Source organism: Rhinatrema bivittatum, chromosome 1, assembly GCF_901001135.1.
Source record: "Rhinatrema bivittatum chromosome 1, aRhiBiv1.1, whole genome shotgun sequence".
NCBI classification, from domain to species: Eukaryota; Metazoa; Chordata; class Amphibia; order Gymnophiona; family Rhinatrematidae; genus Rhinatrema; species Rhinatrema bivittatum.
Window position 1 is genome coordinate 144,508,326 of NC_042615.1, and position 23,987 is coordinate 144,532,312.

Consider the following 23,987-nt stretch of genomic DNA (forward strand, 5'->3'; position numbering starts at 1 on the left):
CTCAGGTCACTGTGTGCAGAGCCCTTTGAGCCCTTGAAGAGGCCGATGTTAAAGGACCTTACCCTAAAGACGATTTTCCTTGTGGCTATTTCCTTAGCTCGCCAGGTGTCGGAGCTTCAGGGAGCCTTTTTTGAGAATTACGGATTTGGGTGTCTCATTACAGACTGTTCCCTCCTTTCTCCCTAAGGTTGTATCCTCATTTCATCTCAATCAGTTGGTGGAGCTCCCTTCATTTCCAGGTTTAGATCACTCTGATCCTCAGTCCAGAGACTTGCAAAAACTGGATGTGCGTCGTGCTCTGTTACGCTATTTGGAGGCTACTAATTCTTTTAGTGTGTTAGACCATCTGTTCGTGCTCTGGAGTGGTCCCAGGAGAGGACACAAAGCGTCTAGGGCGATGATCGCTCACTGGTTGAAAGAGGCTATTGGTTCAACGTACTTGTTACAGAGTTGTCCGAATCCAGTTGGTCTACGAGCACATTCTACCCATTCACAGGCAGCATCATGGGTGTAATGTCAGATGATGTCACTGCAAGAGATTTGTAGGGCGGCCACTTGGAAGTCCTTGCACACCTTTGCTAGACATTATTGTTTGGATGTCCAGGCCCCAAACTCCGGGAATTTTGGTGCAGGTGTAATCCGAGTGGCTCTCTCAGGATCCCATCCCAACTAGAAGAGCTCTGGTACATCCCAGGAGTCTGGACTGATCCAGGTACATACAGGGAAAGGAAAATTGGTTCTTACCTGCTAATTTTCATTCCTGTAGTACCACGGATCTGTCCAGAGTCCCGCCCTGGTTTCTTAAAGGTGTAGTTGAGAGTCTGCTCGTTCTTGTAAGTATTAATTGGTCCTGCAGAGTATTTTGTTACTTGTTTTACAGTTGTCGTCTGTTCTGTTCTTACATGAGGTTTGTGAGCAGGATAATTCACATGGCGAGGTTTCTCTTGCCCTGGTTTGAGGGGGGATGTTAGTGGTTTATGCTAATCCTATAGTGTTCTGCTTTGATACAATGAAATACTGACAGACTGTGAGTGGCACCTCAGGGTATAGGGCAGAGTCAGTCAAAACTTCTCTGTCTGCTGGTGGGGAGTCAAAACCCAGGAGTCTGGACTGATCCGTGGTACAGGAATGAAAATTAGCAGATAAGAACCAATTTTCCTTTGCAATAATCAATAAGAAGTACCACTGAACAAAAATTCTTGTAATGAAGTAGTGATTTTAAACTGGAAGGCACTCACAATATAAAAATCTAGATTTAACTACTGCCTTGATATGTTTAAATGAGAGATTCAAGTCAAGCCAAACACCCAGGGTTTTCACACATGATGTAATTTGAATTTTGCTATCATCAGTCCAAATAGGTTTTATTATTTGCTTATCAGAGGGGCACTGTATCATCAATATTTCAGTTTTTGCCACATTGAGAACAGACTTGTAAAAATAAAGCCAATGCTTGATGGCAGACATGCAGATGTTTATCAATTCATTAGTTTCAGCCCAAGTTGGCTGTACTTCGACATAAAATTGTATGTCATCTGCAAATATTCTGTAACCCACATAGAGCCCAGTCAGGAGCTTACACAATGGTGTAAGACAGATGTTGAACAACGTCGCTGACAGTGCATAGCATACCAACATGATTGTTAATTTCCAAGTCTATTTTGACTGTATCGCTCAGTCAGATAGGGTCTGAACCAGTTTAGCATGACTTCCAAAATACCACATTCCTCTAGTCGATAAAGCAGTATTTGATAGCGTAAAATATCGAATGCAGCAGAGATGTCAAGGGTGATCAACATCAACCTTTTTTCACTGTTAAGCCCAATTCTAAAATTAGCAAACAGTGGAACTAATAATGTTTCAGTATTCAAGCATTTTTCAGTAGACTAATGTTGTAGTACAATCTTTGAGCCATCACCTTGAATATATTGATCACAAACTGCAGTCTGTAAACCCCTCACAGTCACAACTAATACACACGAGGCAATCATTTTTCATAGGATAAGAGGTTCCATAACAAGAGGCCATGATACAAGGCTGGAGGAAATAGACTCAGGAGTGATGTAAAGAAATGTATTTTTATTACTTTCTTTATTCAAGAGACTGACAAATTTGGAGAGTCTAAGCAGACGTCTTAGCTCGGTCTCTAGGCACCATCCTCCCAAAAGTAACTAATATCACTGGCATCCTTGATATAAAACTCTTGATACCTTAGATTGACGGACAGGACATATGTCCCTCGATAAATATATGCAAAAATCACCAAATAGTATGTCCTTGAAGGGGGGAAAGAAGGAGAAAGAGAAAACTAAGGACAACTCTGAAAAGATGGCTGCCGCGGCCGGGAAACTCTCCCTCCCTCCCTCCCACATTGATACAATTGTCGACCTAACAGAGCAGGTAACAAATACTGTAGTCTCTGCATTGGATGTACGATTTAAAGTCTCTCATCTCAATTTATGGACCTTACAACATATTTTTTTAAATTTTGATTAGTTGCCGAATCAATGGTTACTCGTGAAAAAGGGTGCTTGGATGCATATGATATCTTCCCAGAAGAAGTTGTGTGAGAAAAACTGTCTCTAAATTTTAAAACATACAAACACATAAGGGTAAAACAGATATCTCATTCCCAAATAACACATCATATACCTGTCTAGAGGTTGCGTGAAGCTTTGTGAAGTTAAAAGCCACAGATTGTGGATAAAAGGGTATGTATTTGGAACAAAGGAATGGAGCGATGTGTGCGTTTGTGAATAGACCTTGGGAATAAGGTGTTCAACAGAGAGTGGAGTAGGAAACATAGTACACGGATGAATTTGAAGGTTCCTGCATGAAAATACGGTGATCTCCTACGTGTTTGTTGTAAATCCCTTGATGAAACTGTTAGTGCGACAAGGGTCCTTTGTCGTATCACCTGTCGTGAATATATAGGCGGAGAAGAAAAAAAGAGCATTGTATCACCTATTTTGAATGAATAAACAGCAGAGAAGAGTGAGAACAAGAAGATTTCAATGATATTGGAAATGGAGCTTTGATTCAATGCAATTGTGTATGCTGATATTAGAAACATACATTGTGGTTAGTTAATTTGTAATATTGTTTTAGGAATTTATATGATCTATTCTATGAGATTGTATTTTGGGGAAAATTGTAATTATGTAATTATAAGATTGTATTTTTGGGAAAAGTGCAATTGTAGAACAATTTTGTATTTGTGAGAATGAGTGGTAGGATGTCTTGTGTTGAGGTATTAAGTTTGTGATGATATGTTAATTGTGATTACTAAATTTTAAATGTTTTGTTATAATAAATATTGAAATTTCTAGACAAGTATATGATGTGTTATCTAAATTTTAAAAGCCATAGATTACAAACAGCACTATTTCAGCAGAAAAGTAATAAATAAACCTCAGTGGTAAAGAGAGTTCCATGGTGATTCTCTCCATGGTCATCAGTACATTTGCTTTTGTGAAACTATCTAATGAATGTTTCTGTTTTACCAAAATAATTCTCCAGGAAGCTAAAAGAACCAAATTATCAGTCTTGTAAAGATTTTTCTTATATTTTTGCACTTAAGGTTCTATTAATTTCAGCAGCTGACAAATTAGAGCTAAAGATTTTCATTTTAACTCTTTTGTTTTTATCTTCTATTTAAAGTGCTAGTGGTGGCCTTGATAATGAAACGCATTCTCTCAATAATACTCTGTTGGAGTATGTGGATTTAACCAGACAACTCCTGGAAGCAGAAAATGAAAAGGACTCTGATACTCTGAAGGATATCCGATGCCATTTTAGTGCCTTAGTGGCGAATATCATTCAGAACGTTCCAGGTATTCTTAGTGACCTTTCAACTTTTAGTCCAGCAAAAACAAACTTCTTCTTTTTTCTCTTTTTGATCAAAATGTTCTTGGGTTTGATACTTAGTTATTTAAATAAGATTGGTAATTTACATCACAACCATACCACTCAAGTTTGCAGTACTGACTATATAGGAGGATCTGGGGGAGGAGAAGACTATTTACAGCAAGTGGATTTCCTTCCCCTTCCCCCTTCTCCCTCCTACTATCAAAATTTATCAAAAATAATGGTCACAAATGCTGTGATTTGATAATTTTTAAGTACATTTCTCTTCAGAGAATATTTAGAGAAAAAGTGCTACACAAACAGAATAAATAGAAATTGTGTATATGAATACCTTTGCAGTACACCAGAGAAGAAGCATCTTCCCTCAGCAGAGCCTACGGCACAGTCTCTTCATGTTGTTCAGTCACTGGGCTGGTCCTTTCAGCATCATGTTTACTCCTTTGGATAGATACAGCGATCGGAACATGCAGATAAACCGGCATCAATATTGTGCATTGAAGGTATTTTTCTGGAGACCTACTTTTAATTGTTATGAATTAGAGCAGATGTTGCAAATGACAGCTCTTATGGTGTTAAAAATGTTATCTTAAGAACATAAGAAATTGCCATGCTGGGTCAGACCAAGGGTCCATCAAGCCCAGCATCCTGTTTCCAACAGAGGCCAAACCAGGCCACAAGAACCTGGCAATTACCCAAACACTAAGAAGATCCCATGCTACTGATGCAATTAATAGCAGTGGCTATTCCCTAAGTAAACTTGATTAATAGCCGTTAATGGACTTCTCCTCCAAGAACTTATCCAAACCTTTTTGTACTGGTTGGGCAAGAGGATGGTGAAGTTGAGCAGTTCTGTTTGCCCTGCCAGCATGAGGCGATAAACAACATCATATGGAATCCCTTTTAACTTATAAAAAGCTTACCAATTTCAAATAGGAAAATAAAGGTAACCAAATATTTCAAGTAGATGCTACTTAATTAAAAACATGTAATTATGATAGTTGATCAATTTCACTATTATATTTTTCAGGCTATGTCAGCAGTATTGTGCTGTGGTCCTGTTGCTGATAATGTAGGACTTTCATCAGATGGTTATTTGTATAAATGGCTGGATAATATTCTGGATTCACAGGACAAAAAGGTAATTAGAACAGGCAAGATGAGTATGCTTTTGATAAGAAATTGTAATGAAATGAATAGTTGACATCATGGATTCACAGATTTGGGTCATGGGTTCTAGTCACAAACTACCTTATAGATGTTTCCTGAGCCAGGAATTCTAAAACTTCGAAATCAATTGCCAGGCAACTACTAAGTTCCAGGAATTCATTCCCATGATCTTTTGGTTTTCTTTCAAACTGCATGAAAAACTTTCTCTCCTCCACTCTATAAATCCATCTAACATATTAACATAGTTGATTCCTGCCTTGGCCTCTTCCAGCTCAGCTGTTCCCATGATGGTTCTCGCAGAAGGCCTTAAACAGCTATGGAGATAGATGCATCCTTGCCTTGTTCTTTTTTCCATTGTTGAACAATTCTGTTCAGCGGCACAACTGCGCTACTGAATATACCCTGCTAACTAGCCGAGCCGCTCAGCGACTGAATATTGGTCTGTGTTTATTTATAACTTGCACTCAGGAAGATTCCTAAACCTCTGCCTCTGCCTAGATGAAGTCAAGTTAAACTTGTCATCTTCATTTTGTTCTGACTCATTAGCTTAGTGTACAACTCCTTTCTCTCCTCACCCTCTTTTTAACTCTAGGAGTTCAGATTTCAATGGCATTTAACCAGATAATATTTGCATTATCTGATAAATGCCAAGTTTTGAATATCAGCATTTATTTGGATAAAATGTATCCAGATAAATTGGAGTCATTTCAGGGGCTTTTCAGAGTGGAGTAGAGTTAACTGAATAACACATCAAGCTAACTCCGATATTTAGAGTTAGCCAAATAAGTTGTTTGCCTAACTCTAGACACAGCTTTATTTATATAATCAGCTATATTGAAAGGAAGATCCAAGGGCACTGCCTTCTAAAACAAAAGGGTACAAAACAGGAAAACTCCAACCTGCTTCCTCAAACATCAACTCAAAAATTCAAACCTTCTTGTAGATGATTCTCCTTTCATTCGGGCCGATACAGTACAGTGCGCTCCGATGGACTGCACTGTTAACCCTCTATTGGACGCGCGTTTTCGACGCGCTAGCGTTACCCCTTATTCAGTAAGGGGCCAAAAACGCGTGTCCAACCCCCTGAACCTAATAGCGCCCGCAACATGCAAATGCATGTTGATGGCCCTATTAGGTATTCCTGCGTGATTCAGAAAACAAAATGTGCAGCCAAGCCGCACATTTTGCTTTCAGAAATTAGCGCCTACCCAAAAGTAGGCGCTAATTTCTTCGGGCACCGAGGAATAAGGGCTAGCGTTACCCCTTATTCAGTAAGGGGCCAAAAACGCGTGTCCAACCCCCTGAACCTAATAGCGCCCGCAACATGCAAATGCATGTTGATGGCCCTATTAGGTATTCCTGCGTGATTCAGAAAACAAAATGTGCAGCCAAGCCGCACATTTTGCTTTCAGAAATTAGCGCCTACCCAAAAGTAGGCGCTAATTTCTTCGGGCACGGAGGGTGCACAGAAAAGCAGTTTTTACTGCTTTTCTGTGCACCCTCCGACTTAATATCATGGCGATATAAGTCGGAGGTCCTGAAAGTTGCCAAAAGTGTAAAAAAAAAAAAAATTTGAAGTCTGCTCGCGGGTCGAAAACCGGATGCTCAATTTTGCCGGCATCCGGTTTCCGAACCCATGGCTGTCAGCGGGCTTGAGAACCGATGCTGGCAAAATTGAGCGTTGGCTATCAAACCCGCTGACAGCCTTCGCTCCGGTCCAAAAGGAGGTGCTAGGGACGCACTAGTGTGCCTAGCGCCTCCTTTTGCCTGTTTTTACCACCGGGCCTAATTTGCATTCTGAATCGCACACACAGGAGAGTGGCCTGTGTGCGCTCTCCCGCGGACTTTACTGTATCGGCCCGTTTATTAGTAAGGAGCAACCGACAAAGCAGCCCGCATGGGGGGAGCTATACATCAACTGAAGACACTTCTGTCTACACAGATGGTATAATCCTACTAGTTAGAAACCCAGTGAGGTTCTATACAAATATATTTAAATAAATAAATGTCTTCAGATATCCAGGCACAATATTTTTTCTGATTATGTAAAAATGATATACTGGACATCTTGGAGGTTATTTGTCTCTGTCCTTAGAGAGATAACTGTATTATTTTTTTGAGCACCTCTGAATTTTGCAGAATAGAAGCCCTTGTTAGACGAGAATCGTAAGAAATGCCATACTGCAATTAGATCAACAGTCCATCAAATCTAGTATTCTGTCTTTGACAGTGGCCACACCGGATCCCTTAGAAAAAGTACCTAGCATCTCCTAATGAGTAGATCCATTCATTGCTGGTCTCTCCCAGGTCCTGATGGTATAAACCTAGCTAATAGTTGCTAATGGACTTTGCCTCCTGAAATTAAATACATCTTCCGACGACTTCCAAAATGTTAAGCGTTCATTGTTTAAAAATATAATTTCTAAAATATTTTTTAAATCTATCAGTTAGTTTTCCATATTCCTAGTATTATTTGAAATGATAAATAACTGTTCCTTATTTGCTTGCATGTAATTTGGAGGCAAAAAGGAAAGGACTTGACAGAAAATAATACAGTTGAGATGGTATCACAGTGAGGTTTTAAAACAGCACTACTAACAAGATTCCATGAAATTTCATCTTAACTGTTTCATAGACTCTGTTGCATTGCATTTTAGTCTTATTTGTAGGTTTCCTTGTTGTTTTTTTTTGGGGGGGGGGGGGGTTTATACCTCTTTGGAATAAAAGATGAGCCAGTCTTGGCTTAACTAATTCTAGGGCTGTTTATTCTATATTCATTAATCAGTGTGATATCTACACAGGATTCTCATGAAGACCAGCATAGCAGTATTCTCTTTAGTTAGCTTCAAAATGGTGAGGGTGACTTAAGGGAAATAGCTTTCAAATGCTTGTAAAACTGCATTTGAAATAACATCAAAGAGAATTTTCTTTTGCCTAATTTCCAACTGAATTGTGTAAATAAAGATGTGCAAGTACTGATTCTTGAAGATGTAATTCTTTTTTTTTATAGCTAGCATAATATATTTTTCTAGTATTTCATGGAATTGTCACCTGTAAACTGCAAATACTGAACATTTTCTTTCAGGAACTTGCCTTCTGTAGAAACATTCCTTCAGGGGATTAAATTGTGTAACTCAGTCCTGCTGACACTGTCTTCTGTTATATTTAATGCAGGTTCATCAGTTAGGCTGTGAAGCTGTGATGTTGCTGCTGGAGCTGAATCCTGACCAAAGTAACTTGATGTATTGGGCTGTGGATCGGTGTTACACAGGTTCCAAGAGGGTAGCAACGGGCTGCTTTAAAGCAATAGCTAGTGTATTCCATAACAGGTACTAGTCAGAATTTCTTGAATTCAGATAATCTAAGAACTGAAATATTTAATTGAACTACCGTATTTTCCGGCGTATAAGACGACCCCCCCCCTCTTTTTATACACATTTTTAAGAAAAAAAATTTTACACTCAAACAGGAGCAACCCTATCTATGAAAGGGCAACACTACAAATACCGTATATCAGGCCCTAAAAACCAATACACCTCTTATTAGGAAAACAGAACTAGCAAGCAGCTATAGATCCCCACACAGAAATAATTGTAAAACTATACTAATAAGCAGAATAAATGTTTCAAAACAGCTATGAACAGAATAACATCCAACAATTAAAAACTGATAAAAACTATTAAACATTCTCCAAACACCAATAAAATATTTCAAAAAAGCAGACACATCACATAATATTAAATAATTAAAATGGCAGTCAATCAAGAAAAATAAACTTAAAAAGCCACCTTTACTTACCCCCTCCAGCAGCTCTCCTATTCCTCTTCCTCTTCCTTAGGGCCCATGTCTCTCACACACACACCATATCAGTCATGTCCCCATGACCAGTTTCTGTCTCTCACACACCAATAATTTCCCAAACAGTCTTTGACACACATACCAGACACCTTCCTGAACAGTTTCTCTCATGCCATACACACACACAGGCTTCCCACTCCTGTGTTCTGCTTACCGTACATATACGGGCTTCTCACACTCATAATCACTTTCTCTATCTCACACACACCAGTCTCTCTCTCATTTCCATGCTCACTCTCCACGTGCACAGGCTCCTCATTCCCTGAATTACATTCTTTCTCTCACACACACTGTCACCTTATCAACCAGTCTCTCTCTCATGCACACACACACAGCCCTCCCATTCCCATGCTCTCTCTCACATAATCAGGCTTCTCACTCCCATGCTTTTTCACACACACCCCCACAACACCAGGCTTCTTACTCCCATGCTTTCTCACATACCCAGATTTCTTACTTCCATGCTTTTTCTCTCTCACACTCACATACACATCAGTCATCTCTCTGAGCAGTCACTTTCATTGTCTCTCACATATACACACACATGAGCTCTCTGACCAGTTTCTCTCAATCACACACATGCTCTCAATCAAATGCATTCTCTCACTTACACACAGGCTGGCTGCTTCTCTTTCTCTCTCTCTCACTCACTCACTCCCTCTCCCCTCCCCCGCCCACAAATGGTAGCTGCTGCAGCCTCCTCCTCCAGCCCCCGCAGGCCAAGAAAGAAGAATCCCATCGGCCGCGGGAGGCTCACGCTGCTGTCTCCTTTCCCTATTATCAGCTACTTCAATTGCTCGGGGGCCGATGCTGCTGTCGTCGCTGCTATTTTTTCATGCGGCACGGCTCTTTCTCCTTCCCGCGCACTGCGTATCACTTCCTGTTCCGGGTGGGGGGGGGGGGGGGGGGGGAAGAAGAAAAGGCCAGCCGCGGATGCCACAGCTTTTTTTTTTTTGCACCGCTGCCGTTCCCGCTGGGCTTGAACGTGCTGATAGCCCAGCGGCAACGGCAGCAGGGAAGGAAGAGCAGCGGGAGAGACCGGGAGTACTCGACACGCCGGTGAGAAGCGCCGCCCTATAAGACGATACCCGGCGTATAAGACGACCCCCGACTTCTGAGAAGATTTTCAGGGGTTAAAAAGTCATCTTATATGCCGGAAAATACGGTAATTTTGCTGACATGTTTTGAATACTATATTTGACTGCAACTCTTAGTTCATTATGTACTACAGTAATATTAACCACACTCAAATAACCTGAATTCTTACATATATTCAGAGGGATTCCAAAACTAATATGTAATTCCAACCACAAAATCACCTCATAAGATATTTTTTCTTCCGTTCAAACTTTCAAAATGTTGAATTCAATATCCCAAATGAGTATCTTGTAAAGAAATATTTTTATAACATTTTTTAGAGAAAAAGATTTTTGTGAAACAATTTTTTTAGCTGGAGAGGGAAGTTTCATACTCGCTTTTTATCCCCAACCAGGTGATATCTCTTTATGTAATTATGAACAAACTTCCACCAGCCAAATGTTTTTCTGTGAAAATTTATGTGCGAGAATTAAAAATCTGCCATTTCAATGTAAAATTGCAAAATACGTTTTTTCAAGAAAGTTAAATTGTAACTGTACAATTATTCGAATTTCTACAACCAGCTCTCGCCGACTTATTCATTTAAATGCATGCCGACTTATCTGTCCAGCCAACTGGAAAGTTTGAACGGAAGAAAAAATATTATCTTATGAGGTGATTTTGTAGTTGAAATTACTACAGTAATATTAAAGCACTATACAGCATATATTTTTATATTCTTGTCTGCACACTAATGTAGTCTAACAACGTATGTCAAGCTTGCATTCACTTCTTTCATATAAACAAGGAAGCTACATATGAGAATAGTTAATTAAAACTGTAATATCTTTCTGTAGGGATTACCAGTGTGACACAGTGACCCTCCTTAATCTGATCCTGTTTAAAGCAGCTGATTCCACCAGGGACATCTATGAAGTTGCTATGCAACTGCTGCAGGTTTGTAAAGCAATGCTAATTAAAAGGTATATTTCTCATGCAGTAATAAAACCAGTGTATTGCTATTTTAAGCAAGAACCTTTCTTTTGTGCCATAATTTGACTTGAATATTAAGCATTGCTTGAACACTTTTGAATACTTTTGAATTCTAATGATTATTATGAATATTTCCACTCTTTGCCTGCACTTATCGGGCCTAGAGTATCTTGTCACTAATGGCTATGATAACCTTACTGAACCTCCATATCTAAATGTTCAGTATTAGATTCCCTGCTGATCAATATACACTTATGCTACCTGTATACATGTCCACTTGAAAACCAGTGTAGAGGAACACAATAGTTTGCCAAGTGGCATGAAGGAGTAACCTAGTGGTTAGAGTAGTGGGGTGCAAACTAGGGTTCAATACTTCGTTAGAGTCCAGTTCCAGAGGACTAGAGAGTGGCATATGTGATTGCTATTCATAAAAATGGAAGTGAGGAGGAGGCTGGGAACTCTTCGCTAGTTAGTCTGACCTCTGTGCTAAAACAGAGGATAGTGCAGTTTCTGGAATCCAATGGATTGCAAGATCCAAAGTAGCATGGTTTTACTAGAGGTAAATCTTGATATGATTCTGATCAATTTCTTTGATTGGGCGACTATAGTGCTAGATGTAGTCTTCTTGGATTTCAGTAAGGCCTTTGACACGGTTCCGCACAGGAGACTTATAAATAAATTGAACACCTGTAGAATGGAACCGAGAGTGACTGGGTTAGAAACTGGCTTAGTGGGATGTGACAAAGGGTAGTTGCAAATGGAATTTCTCTGAGGCGGGAGCCATTACTAGTGGTATGCCTCAGGGATCAGTCCTGGGACCGATTCATTTCAGCATTCTCATGAGCAACGTGAAGGATTGTCAAGAAAGGTTTGTCCTTTTGCCTATGATATCAAAACCAGCTACAGGGTAGACAGCCAGGAAGGTGTGGAAACATGGTGGGATCTAAAGAAGCTCAAGGAACAGTCTAGAGACTGGCAGCTAAAATTGAATGATTAAAAATGCAGAATAATGAAAAAACCAAAGGGAGATGTAAATATTAGAGGCAAAATTCTTTTCAGCACAAAAAAGGAGCAGGATCTGGGGTGATTGTATCTAATGAACTTAATGTGGCCAAACAGGTGAATAAAGCAACAGCAAAGCCAGAAAGATGTTTAGCTGCATAAGGAGAGGAATGGTCAGCAGAAAAGTGGAGATATTGCCCCTGTATAGGTCCCTGGTGAGACATCCTTTGGAATACTGTGTTCAATTCTGAGACCACACCTTCAAAAAGATATAAACAGTTTGGAGTCAATCCAGAGAGTGGCTACTAAAATAATCAGTGGGCTTAGTTCCAAAGCATAAGGGGATAGCATTAAAGATCTAAATATATGTACACCTTTGAGGAAAGACGAGATAGGGAAGATATGATAGGGACATTTAAATATCTCAAAGATTTCCATGCACAGGAGGCTAGCCTCTTTCATTTCAAAGAAAACTCTAGAACAAGAGATCATGGGGTAAAGGTGAAAGGGGGTAGACTCAGGAGTAATCTTAGGAAATATTTCTTTACAGAGAAGGTAGTGGATGCATGGAGTGGCCTCCCACTGTAGGTGGTGGAGGCAAAAATATCTGAATTCAAGAAAGCTTGTATCCTGCAGCTTTTGCAAACTTGTACTCGGGCATATGATAATATTTTCACACAGATTATGTGCTCATTACTTTTCTTTACTGATTTCTAATTTTGCATCGCATATGTACCATGCATCTTCTTCTCAGAATTTTCACTGCTGAGCGGAGCCAGCTTTTAGTCAGTTTTCTTTGCGACTTCCAAAGTACTTAATTACTCATTTCAGCCCCTTGGTACTGTGCGCTACTCACCTGTTTGAGAAACCTGCTTGGTGGCCTCTGATAGTTTGCGTGATTTGGGGATACCATTTGATTATTACTGCTTACAGCACATTCCACATGAAAAATCCCATGTTCTTTTTGGGATGGGTGCCTTGATGGTACTCCTCTCCCTTTGTGTAAAGGAATAACCTACATATAAACAACTAGGGAGATGGTGACACAGAGGTAGTGAGGGTGATCATTTGAGGTGGCATCTATATGTGTGGCGATTATGGACTATTTGTATAGCAATGTGTCAGATATGGGCAGCAATGGGGAAAGATAATCCCAGTAGGAGGGACCTTTTTCTCCTCTCCCTATGCAAGAAGTGCAACTGGCAAAAAGCAGTTGGAGGGGGATGGTGGTGATAGTCATTCAATATGGCCTCCAAGTTGGTGTCGATTTATACTTGGCATTTTCAGTGCGTCAGTTGGGTATTGTTGGGCATATCACATTGTGAGGTAACTTTATCATCTATCCCAGCATCAAGTTCCAAAACGTGGCCATAGCTAAGTTGGTGGGGAACCCTCACCAAGCAAGGTTTCACTGCTATGGGCTGTAGCTGGTCTGACAAAGTACAAAGTAACCGATATTTTGTGACTTGGTGGGATGTGGAGAGCTGAGATGAGTTGCCTATCAGTCTTTGGCTTTGAGACAGCCAGGACTGGCCTGCTTACCACCCAAAGAATTATGTTGCATACTATTAAGAGGATCTTGCTCTTTTACGGATGAGGATGATTTTGCAATGCCAATGTTTACCCAGTCCAATTGCAAGACAATGTGAGGGGCAAGGCTTTGACAGCCCTGCGTCCCCAGACTGAGAATGTGCAGAGGAGCTGTCTTCTATGGCCAACCCTGCAGTGGTATGATTCTTGATGACGTGCTTGTCATGATGCTTGTTGAGTACTTTTGAATTGAAATGCAGCAGATGTGAGCGTAGTCACCCTGTAAGTATTTTGGGAAGTTAGTTGGTGTATTTGTTTATATCCTTTGATTGCTTTGTTGTATGTAGTTGACCTATTGCTGCAGCCATGTACATCCAATGAATAGCTGCTTTCTCAAGCAACAGTCTGAAGAGTTTCCTTTAGCAGGGGATCAGTGTAAAAGGAGCCTGGGTGGGAGGTGGTGGAGTGATAAGTAGGGCTTGAGGAAGGAAGGAGGCAAGTTGCACCTATCACAGTTGTTATCTTTGTTGCAGATTATAGTTACTGCCTCCATTTCTTTTTTGTTTTGTTTTACTGGTCTAGCATGAACCTGAGAATTGATTAAAGATTCCTGTTCTAAATATCAATGATCTTACTGAAGTGCAATATTCATGATCTTAAATGTCCATAATAGGGATTCAAAGTACTCTTTATCTCCTTGTTTTATTGCTATAGATTCTGGAACCTAAGATGTTTCGCTATGCTCACAAATTGGAGGTCCAGAGAACCGATGGGATCCTAAGTCAGCCATCTCCTTTGCCACACTTGTATTCAGTCTCATATTATCAACTGTCGGAGGAATTGGCAAGGGCATATCCTGAGCTAACACTTGCTATTTTTTCAGGTAGAAGATTTTTACCCAGATACTTTTAAGTGTCATTTCTTCACATTCTACATAAAAGTAATTCATTTAGGGCCAGTTTCTATTTTGTTTGGTGACTGATGCATGGACACAACAGGACTTACTCACTAGAAACAGTGGACTATGATATTTCATGTTTCTTTAGTGAATACATTTTTGACATAAGCAAATATACTTAAAAAGGCAAAATGTGAGGCAGGACTAGTAGCTTAGGCCATAGTGCTAAACACTGTAGCACTGTAGACTGACTTTCGAGTCTCCTGTCCATCGGGTCCAGCCGGGGTTGGGTATATCACAGACAAAGCTGGATTTCCTTTTAGGCATAAGATGCTTGTGCCTAGAGGTCTCTATTATATGCCCAGTAATTTGATGACATGTCAGTGCGATCCTTTCCTCAATTCAACAATATCCCGTTTCCTCTCCTTCCTACTGGTGGGGAGGAAGGCACTGAAGATCCTGCATGTAGGGGTACATAAAGTATAAAGCTGACCCTGACCACAAAGGCAATGTGCTTGTTACTGGGGAGGGAGGGAAGCCAGTTGTGGGTAGTTTTCAAAGCCATTTATACAGATAGATTAGATGTTTGAAGTGCACTCTCCCTCAATCCAGCCAAAGGTATGTGCAGTGTTCCACAATGCACATTCTGTAACCATGTTTGGAGGGCCCATTCCCAGGGGTTTGTTTTGAGTAAGATAAAAATATGTTGTGTAGATGGTATTTTCAAATCTATGTGCAAAATAACAGGTGCAAACGTTAGTACCTGTAGCAGTTTTCAAAGGGAAATTACATGCCTACTTTTCCATTAAAAGTATATATGAACTTTGCACCAAAATGGACAGTTTGAAAATGTTCCCAAAAGAGTAACTTTGAGAGAGATATCATTCCAACCATTGAGGCCAGTGAGCTTTCCTGGTGCTACCCAGCCATGTCGTCTGGGCTGGGATATTGAAAAGGGAGGCAGAAGTGAAGGAAAGTCTGATTTTGCTGTTGGAGAAAAATTTAAGAAAATGGGTCTTATCCCAGGACAAGCAGGATGCTAGTCCTCACATATGGGTGATGTCACTGACGGAGCCCTATTGCGGGAAAACTTTCTGTTAAAGTTTCTAGAATCTTTTGACTGGCACTGTGAGGCCACTGAGCATGCCCAGCATATGCCATGATATTCTCTGCCACAGGGGTCTCTCTTCAGTCTTCGTTTTTTCACGCTGCTGTAAGCATCGTGGAGATAGGAGTCCTGTGAGCTTCCTCACAGATTTACTGACTGAAAAGTCATTGTTTTTCAAAAGATTTTTCTCCCACAAGGGATTTCTCTCTAATTTCCACTGGACGGTGAGAAATTAGTCTCGTTTTTACTTCAAGTAAAAACTCTCAGAATTTTTTCTCCCTCTTTTCGTCAGCGGCTGTTGATGAAAAGATGGCTTCAGGTTTTAAAAAATGTCCGATGTGCAATTGGACTATGTACATAACAGACCCACACCTTGAGTGTGTTCTCTGTTTAGGGGACAAACATGATGTTTCATCCTGCCCTCAATGTGCAGAGATGATTCCCAAAGAAAGAAAACTCAGACAGGAGAAAATGGAACACCTATTTCACCTTCAACATCTTCCTTCTCCTTTGATGTCGACGAAATCGTCCCCAGCAGGAGCTTCCAAAAAGGTTTTTCGGAAAAAACGTCGACTGGAGGGATCGGGAGATCATAATCTCTTTATTATTACCTTTCCGCTCCTTCGAAATATCATCGAATTATCCAGTATGTTCCAACTAGTTCCCAGCAGCCAACTCCCGTCCCGTTCCAGCTAGTTCCCAGCAGCCAACTCCCGTCCACCCTGCTCTTCTTACTCCAATCTATATTCCCAGCTACCATTCATTTTCAACTATTAATGTTCCTATTGTGTTTCTTGTTCAAACTATTCATTGTTACCTTTATTAATTTACACGTTGTAATTTGTTCTCTGTAAAGCTTGTTGCTATTTTTAGTTATCTGTAAACCAAGATGATGTTCCCAACGTATCCCGGTATATAAAAACACTTAAAACAATTAAATAAATAAATAAAGTATCGCCATCGACTTCGATGTCAATAAGGTCAGTGGTCGAACATAGGCCTAAGCATAGGCACCGACATCGACACACACCGACGTCAGCGAACCTCCTCCCCAGGAGAACCGACCGCAAAACGCCGAAAGGATAAGGAAACTCCGCTACCATCGTCAGGGCCTACACCATCGGCCGAACCTGCACAGACATCGATGGAGACATTATCAACTCCTACACCGCCACTGCATACAGCTACTCCAGTTACCCCGGCTGTATCACAGGAATTGTCATCTTTTATAAGACAAATGGTGATCCAGGCCCTAAAGGAACAGATCCCAGCGACTGCGCCGATGCCGGCGATTCTGCCGATGCCAGTGACGTCACCGATGCCGGTTCTTGAACCGATGCCAATATCGATGACAACATCGGGGACCTCTCTAACACCGGTCACTATACCGATGCTGATGACTCTGTCTATGCCATCACCGATGCCGATCTTCACGATTGCTCTGATGCCGAGAACTAAATCCACACCAACTACGGTGACTTCAAAGCGACCACCGAAGACGATAGCTCCATCTTCGGTCCCGAAGCCGTCAACATCTGTGCCACTCCCTCCTGGAGACCCAGGACAACCAGAGTCAGCACTATGAAAAAATATCAAGATCTGCTAGATTCTCTTCCCTCTAATCCGCAAGAAGAGCATATTGAGGACTCACCTCTTGAAGATCCACTACCAGGACCTTCAGGAATTCCTCCACCACCTAAAACTTCAATAACTTCACCACAAGTCCAAGAATACGATACTTGGAGCGACACACAATCAGATACTTCATCTGAAGATTTTATGTCGAATCCATCTCCACCAGATCCACGAAAGAAATCTCCTCCAGAAGATTTTTCTTTCACAACTTTTGTCCAGGAAATGGCTGACACCATTCCTTTCAAATTAGTCACAGAGCAGGATACCAGACAGCAAACCTTAGAGGTACTTCAATTTGTAGACCCTCCAAAACAAGTGGTGGCTATACCAGTGCATGATGTTCTCCTGGACTTGCAACGTCGTATTTGGGAACATCCCTGCTCAGTGCCAGCTATCAACAAACGAATGGACAGTACATATTTAGTGCAGTCTTCTGGCTATCAAAAGTTGCAGCTCCCTCACCAATCAGTAGTGGTGGAGTCTGCACAGAAAAAATCCAAAAGAATTAGACCACATTCCTCAAATCCCCCAGGTAAAGATCACAGGTTTTTAGATTCCCTGGGCCGGAAAGTCTACCAAGGTGCCATGTTAAATTCGAGAATCTCTTCATACCAACTTTACGTGACCCAGTATCAAAGAGATTTGTGGAAACAAATGCAAGAGTTTTTCATCTCTTCCATCTCAATATCAAGAGGCGGCCCAAGCCATCATCCACAAGGGACTGGAGGCAGGCAAACATGAGGTCCGTGAGGCCTATGACGGGTTTGAGACAGCTTCCAGGGTGGCTGCATCGGGGATCAGTGCCAGGAAATGGGCATGGCTTAAAGCCTCAGACCTCAGGCCTGAGGTCCAAGATAAACTAGTAGATCTGCCATGCCTAGGAGATAATCTTTTTGGATCCAAAGTCCAGGATGCAGTTGCTCAATTAAAAGAACATACTGAAACCCTGAGACAACTTTCCTCGATTCCACAAGATCCTCCTATGCACTCTGGGCGTAGGCCTCAACGGAAAGAAACTAGAAGACCTTTTTATAGACAACGGAGATACTACCCTCCTACAAATAGGACCAAGCCTTCTAGAACACAACAAAGGCCTCAACCCAGACAATCTAGGGCAGCTAGGCCTCAACCTACGCCACAGACAGGGCCTGCTGCTGGCTTTTGAAATCATTTCCAGAGAACACAGCTACCTCTCCAACCCTCAGCCACAACTTCCGGTAGGAGGCAGAGTATCCTAGTTTTACAACAATTGGATTCCAATAACAACGGACCAATGGGTACTTGCAATAGTATCTTGAGGTTACCAACTCAATTTCCTCTCAATTCCAACAGATTCTCCTCAGAGACCTCTTTCTCTCAGAGAAAGTCACATACTCCATTTGCAAGTAGAATTATCCACCCTTCTGAAAGCCAGGGCTGTAGAGCCAGTGTCCCGGACTCAGCAGGGCAGAGGATTCTATTCCCGGTATTTGCTCATTCCAAAGAAAACCGGAGGCCTACGTCCCATCCTAGACCTCAGAAATCTCAACAAATTTCTAAAGAAAGAAAAGTTCAGGATGGTTTCGCTAGGCACCATACTTCCACTTCTTCAAACAGGAGATTGGCTTTGTTCTCTGGATCTTCAAGATGCTTGCGCTCACATTCCAATATTCCCTCCTCATCGCAAGTACCTGCGCTTCATGGTGGGGCATCAACATTTCCAGTACAGAGTACTACCATTCGGACTTGCCTCTGCTCCCAGAGTATTCACCAAATGCCTGGCAGTAATAGCAGCACACTTGCACAAGGAAAGCGTCCATGTTTTTCCCTACTTAGACAACTGGCTCATCAGAAGTCAACCTCAACAAGGAGCTCTGACTTCCCTCAGTCAAACAATTACTGTACTTCACTCCATGGGCTTTCTCATCAATTATCAAAAGTCCCATCTTACTCCATCTCACCTACTTCAATTCATAGGAGCAGAATTGAACACTATCCTCTCAAAGGCCTTTCTACCCGAGGATCGAGCAAAAACACTTCCCTGTTGGCAACCTCATTTCACTCACAGAAACAAGCCACAGCTCATCAGTTTCTAACCTTATTAGGCCACATGGCCTTCACAGTTCATGTCACTCCTAAGGCAAGGCTCGCCATGAGAGTAACCCAATGCACTTTAAGATCACAATGGATCCAAGCCATTCAACATCTACATTCTCCAATTCAAGTAACCCACCAGCTACGTTCCTCTCTACTGTGGTGGGTGAAAAAGGACAACTTGAGCAAGGGCCTACCCTTCCAACAACCAGTCCCACAGATAACTTTAACTACAGATGCATCCACCTTGGATTGGGGAGCTCACATAGACAATCTCCAAACCCAAGGCACTTGGACAAAGCTCGAAGCAACATTTCAAATCAATTTTCTGGAGCTTCAAGCTATACGTTATGCACTGCATGCGTTCAAGGACTGCCTTTCACACAAAACTGTTCTCATCCAAACGGACAACATAGTAGCCATGTGGTACATCAACAAACGGGGAGGTACAGGCTTGTATCTCCTTTGTCAAGAAGCTGCACAGATTTGGGGCTGGGCCCTGAACCATTCAATGTTTCTCTGGGCCACCTATCTGGCAGGCATTCACAATGTAGTGGCGGATCAACTCAGTCGCCAGTTCCAACCACACGAATGGTCCCTGGATCCCTCAGTAGTGACCAGGATATTTCAACGTTGGGGGCAACCAACAATAGATCTCTTTGCGTCACATCTGAATCACAAAGTGGACAAATTCTGTTCTCTACACAAGCAGAAAAACCAGCCAGCAAAGGACGCCTTTGCTCGCCCTTGGAACTCAGGCCTTCTATCGCGTATCCTCCGATACCACTAATAACCAAAACTCTAGTAAAGCTACAACAGGACACGGGAACCATGATTCTCATAGCACCGTATTGGCCTCGACAAGTATGGTTTCCCACACTTCTAGACCTCTCAATCAGGGATCCCATTCAACTGGGAGTAGCTCCCACTCTCATAACTCAGGATCACGGTCGGTTGCGACATCTCAACCTTCAATCCCTATCCCTGACAGCATGGATGTTGAAAGCTTGATCTTACAACCACTCAATCTTTCATCCAGTGTCTCTCAAGTGCTTATAGCTTCACGTAAACCTTCCACACGAAAGAACTATTCTTCGAAATGGAAAAGATGTACTTCATTTTATTTATTTATTTAAACACTTTTATATACCGACGTTCATAGCAATATCACATTGGTTTACAGGCAACAGGGGTAAATTAAATGAACCAAATGAGAAGCATAAAGTTACAATAAACAGGAAATAAGCGAACTTGGGCTGTAGGGGAAGATAAAGTATTACAGAACCATAGAACAAGGTTTTTCAAACCAATAATAGCCTAGAGTAACAGCCAAGAGTAACAGTTAATAAAATATAAAATATAATAGAATATATTATATGTTATAATAAATATAATACAAATATTGGCAGTCATGGTGCAGTCAAAAGAATATTGATCCTTTCACCTGCCCCACTAATTCTCTACTAGACTACTTATACCATCTTTCAGAATCTGGTCTCCAGACTTCATCTGTAAGAGTACACTTAAGTGCAATCTCAGCTTACCATAACAAGATGGGAGATGCACCAATATCCATACAACCTTTTGTCAGTAGGTTTATGAGAGGTTAACTCAACTTAAACCACCAATTCGGCCACCAGTCACAGAATGGGACCTGAATCTGGTCTTAACAAGACTCATACGTTCTCCTTTTGAACCCATGAATTCCAGTAATGCTAGATTTCTCACATGGAAGACTATCTTCCTCATAGCCATTACATCAGCTAGAAGGGTTAGTGAGTTACAAGCACTTGTCACGTACTCACCCTACACAAAATTCCTACATGACAGAGTGGTTCTCCGTACACATCCAAAATTCCTCCCCAAGGTAGTTACAGAATTTCACTTGAACCAATCCATAGTTTCACCCACATTCTTTCCAAGACCTCATTCTCATCAAGGAGAACGAGCCTTACACACCTTAGACTGTAAACTTGCGCTAGCTTTTTACTTAGATCGCACTGCAGTCCACAGACAATCCACTCAACTGTTTGTTTCTTATGATCCAAACAAACCAGGTAAAGCAGTGGGTAAACATACTCTATCTAACTGGTTAGCAGATTGCATACAGTTTTGTTATGAAAAAGCAGGCCTTCCTTTCCAAGGGCGAGTAAAGGCGCATTCAGTAAGAGCAATGACAACCTCAGTAGCACACTATAGTTCAGTGCCAGTTCTTGACATATGTAAAGCAGCAACATGGAGCTCTCTTCACACCTTTGCAGCTCATTACTGTTTGGACAGAGAAGGATGACAAGATTCAGCCTATGGACAATCTGTCTTAAAGAACTTGTTTCCAGTGTAATCCCAGCTCCTTCTACATCCAACCTGCTGTGATTTTCAGCTGTCTCATTTTCAACACCAATACTTCACCGTTGCTTCACTACAAAATACTCAGCCTCTAGCTTGCTAATCACCCATATGTGAGGACTAGCATCCTGCTTGTCCTGGGATAAAGCAAAATTGCTTACCTTGTAATAGGTGTTATCCCAGGACAGCACGATGTAGTCCTCACGAAATCCACCCGCCACCCCGCGGAGTTGGGTATGTTACCTTTTATTATTTTATTTTTGCTAAAGCTTATTGCTACATACGAGACTGAAGAGAGACCCCTGTGGCAGAGAATATTATGGCATGCTGAGCATGCTCAGTGGCCTCACAGTGCCAGTCAAAAGTTTCTAGAAACTTTGACAGAAAGTTTTCCCGCAATAGGGCTCCTTCAGTGACGTTACCCATATGTGAGGACTACATCCTGCTGTCCTGGGATAACACCTATTACAAGGTAAGCAATTTTGCTTTTTCCCTTTTATTCTGGATTGTAAGGGGTCTAACACTGACAAATATTTTACTACTAGCTGAAACTCACAAGATTTGCAGTCAAATTAGAATCTCTTTTGTAACAGTGCCTCTTTAAATTTAGCATTTCTAATTTTGCCCTATAGTCATTCCTTCATCATCCTCTCTTTTCTCTTTCCCTCTCTTTTTTAACCCCGCCAGCCTTTTTCCCTCTCACTCCACTAGCCTCTCTCTCCTTTCTTCCTCCTTCACCAGCCTCTGGTGTTCTTTTTCTATTCTTCCCTCTTCCTTTTCTGCCTACTATCCTCTCTCTTTGTCTCATATACACTGCCGTCTTCTCACAAATCTCTTTCCTGTTCATACCCAGATCAGTCCAGACTCCTGGGTTTTGCATCCCTTCCAGCAAATGGAAACAGAGAAAGTTTTACTGTCATTGACGTATAACCTAGTGTGCCACTTGCAGTTCCTCAGTATTTCTCTGTCTTCAGCAGATGGCAGAGGTGCAAAACCTGCAGTCTGGAAAACTAGTTAAATAAAAGAAAAAGAAAAAAGGAGAGAAGGAGAAGATTCCTCCCAGGAAGTTGCTAGGTCCTGGTAGGGCCATCACTTCTGATATTGAGGTGAACGAGCAGGAGGTTTGGGGTCCCTTGTGTGGCTTGGTCCATTTGTTGCCGGGGGTGGATAGCTGGTGGTGCCCTCTCCCTCAGGAAGGAGGGCTCCTGGGATCCTATGCCAGTTTCCTCAGCCACAGTTGTCAGGGAAATAGCCTTTTTGTTTGCCTGTTTAAAGTTTAAAAAAAAAAAAAAAAGTAAAACTTTAATTTTGCAAAACGAATGGCTAAGCAGCAGAGTTTAGTGGCAGCTGGCTGTGCAGTGGCAGGGATTCCAGGTCAGGTGTTAGTGTTCTGATGGTGACTCGTTGCAAGAAACATGCGGTGAGGCCTGCAAAGCTGAGGGATGATGTCTGGCAGTAACTGTCATTTGTGCGGCGATTCACACACATGGTTCTCGCAGAGCAGCCTCTGCTACCAATGCCTCTCTGGTGGGGAAGGCAGTTCGGGACAGACTTCGACAGCACCCAACAGGTAGTGCGGCCCAAAGCAGGAGCGCCTAAGGAGACCTTGGACATTTCCCAGTTAGTATGGGAACAGTGGCCATTTTGGCCTTGGCAGCTGCAGCTATAAGGGTCTGCAGTGGAGTTGGGGTATCACCCCCCCCCCCCCCCACCGCCATTGTCCCCAGCCATGCAGAGCCTTGCTGGGAAGCAGAAGACTAATTCTGATAAAGACTAGGACCTTCTGGGGGAGGATTCTAGTGACTTTCCTGAGTTTTCCTCTGAATTTGTGCTGCTCATACACAAAGCTAATTTGGTGAGGAAACTGTGACAGAAATCTCCACCCAAGGGGTCTCTTGGTCCACACCCCAGGAAGAGTCAGAGGGTTTCACATAGATGGAGTTCTATGTGGATCCAGAGGATCCTAGGAGTGTCATTTTGTTCGCCCAGATAGGCCAGAGGGGAGACTCTGAGGACTCAGAGGATGTGGTTCTGTTGGTAGACACCTCCCCTGGTGCGGATCCTCCTGACATGGCTGATCCAGATGAGGGGCTTGACCATCCCTGTTGCAGGAAGGGGATGATCCTAAGGTGGTGCGTCTCTTCCATCAAGAAGAACTGTGGCCCCTGAGTCCCCATTATCTGAAGGAACTGGGGATAAAGATTCCACAAGATGGCTTAAGGGGTCCAGCGAAGGCCTTTCCATTTCAAAAATCAGTGAAAAAGTTAGTCATAAGAACATAATTGGAAGTTCATCTCTAAAAGATTTTTGAGGTGTCTGCATTAAGCATATGGGCTGTAGTATGCAGCAGTTTTATGCAGAGGGCTAGCCTGCACTGGGTCCAACAGTATAGGCTACAAGGCCAGTGTCTGCATCTGTAGCTAAACAGGCAGA

General features: G+C 41.9%; 1 protein-coding gene across 11 annotated transcripts in view; it reads left to right on the forward strand.

The window, feature by feature from the left end:
* FRYL (FRY like transcription coactivator) overlaps window positions 1–23,987 on the forward strand; it is a 978,233-nt gene that overhangs the window by 694,852 nt on the left and 259,394 nt on the right. For all 11 annotated transcript variants that reach the window (XM_029588005.1, XM_029588013.1, XM_029587996.1 and 8 more), the window contains 6 exons: window positions 3,661–3,833; window positions 4,207–4,367; window positions 4,895–5,005; window positions 8,209–8,363; window positions 10,827–10,926; window positions 14,209–14,377. In XM_029588005.1, the coding sequence (XP_029443865.1) occupies window positions 3,661–3,833; window positions 4,207–4,367; window positions 4,895–5,005; window positions 8,209–8,363; window positions 10,827–10,926; window positions 14,209–14,377 (869 nt within the window). The remainder of the gene's footprint in view (window positions 1–3,660; window positions 3,834–4,206; window positions 4,368–4,894; window positions 5,006–8,208; window positions 8,364–10,826; window positions 10,927–14,208; window positions 14,378–23,987) is intronic.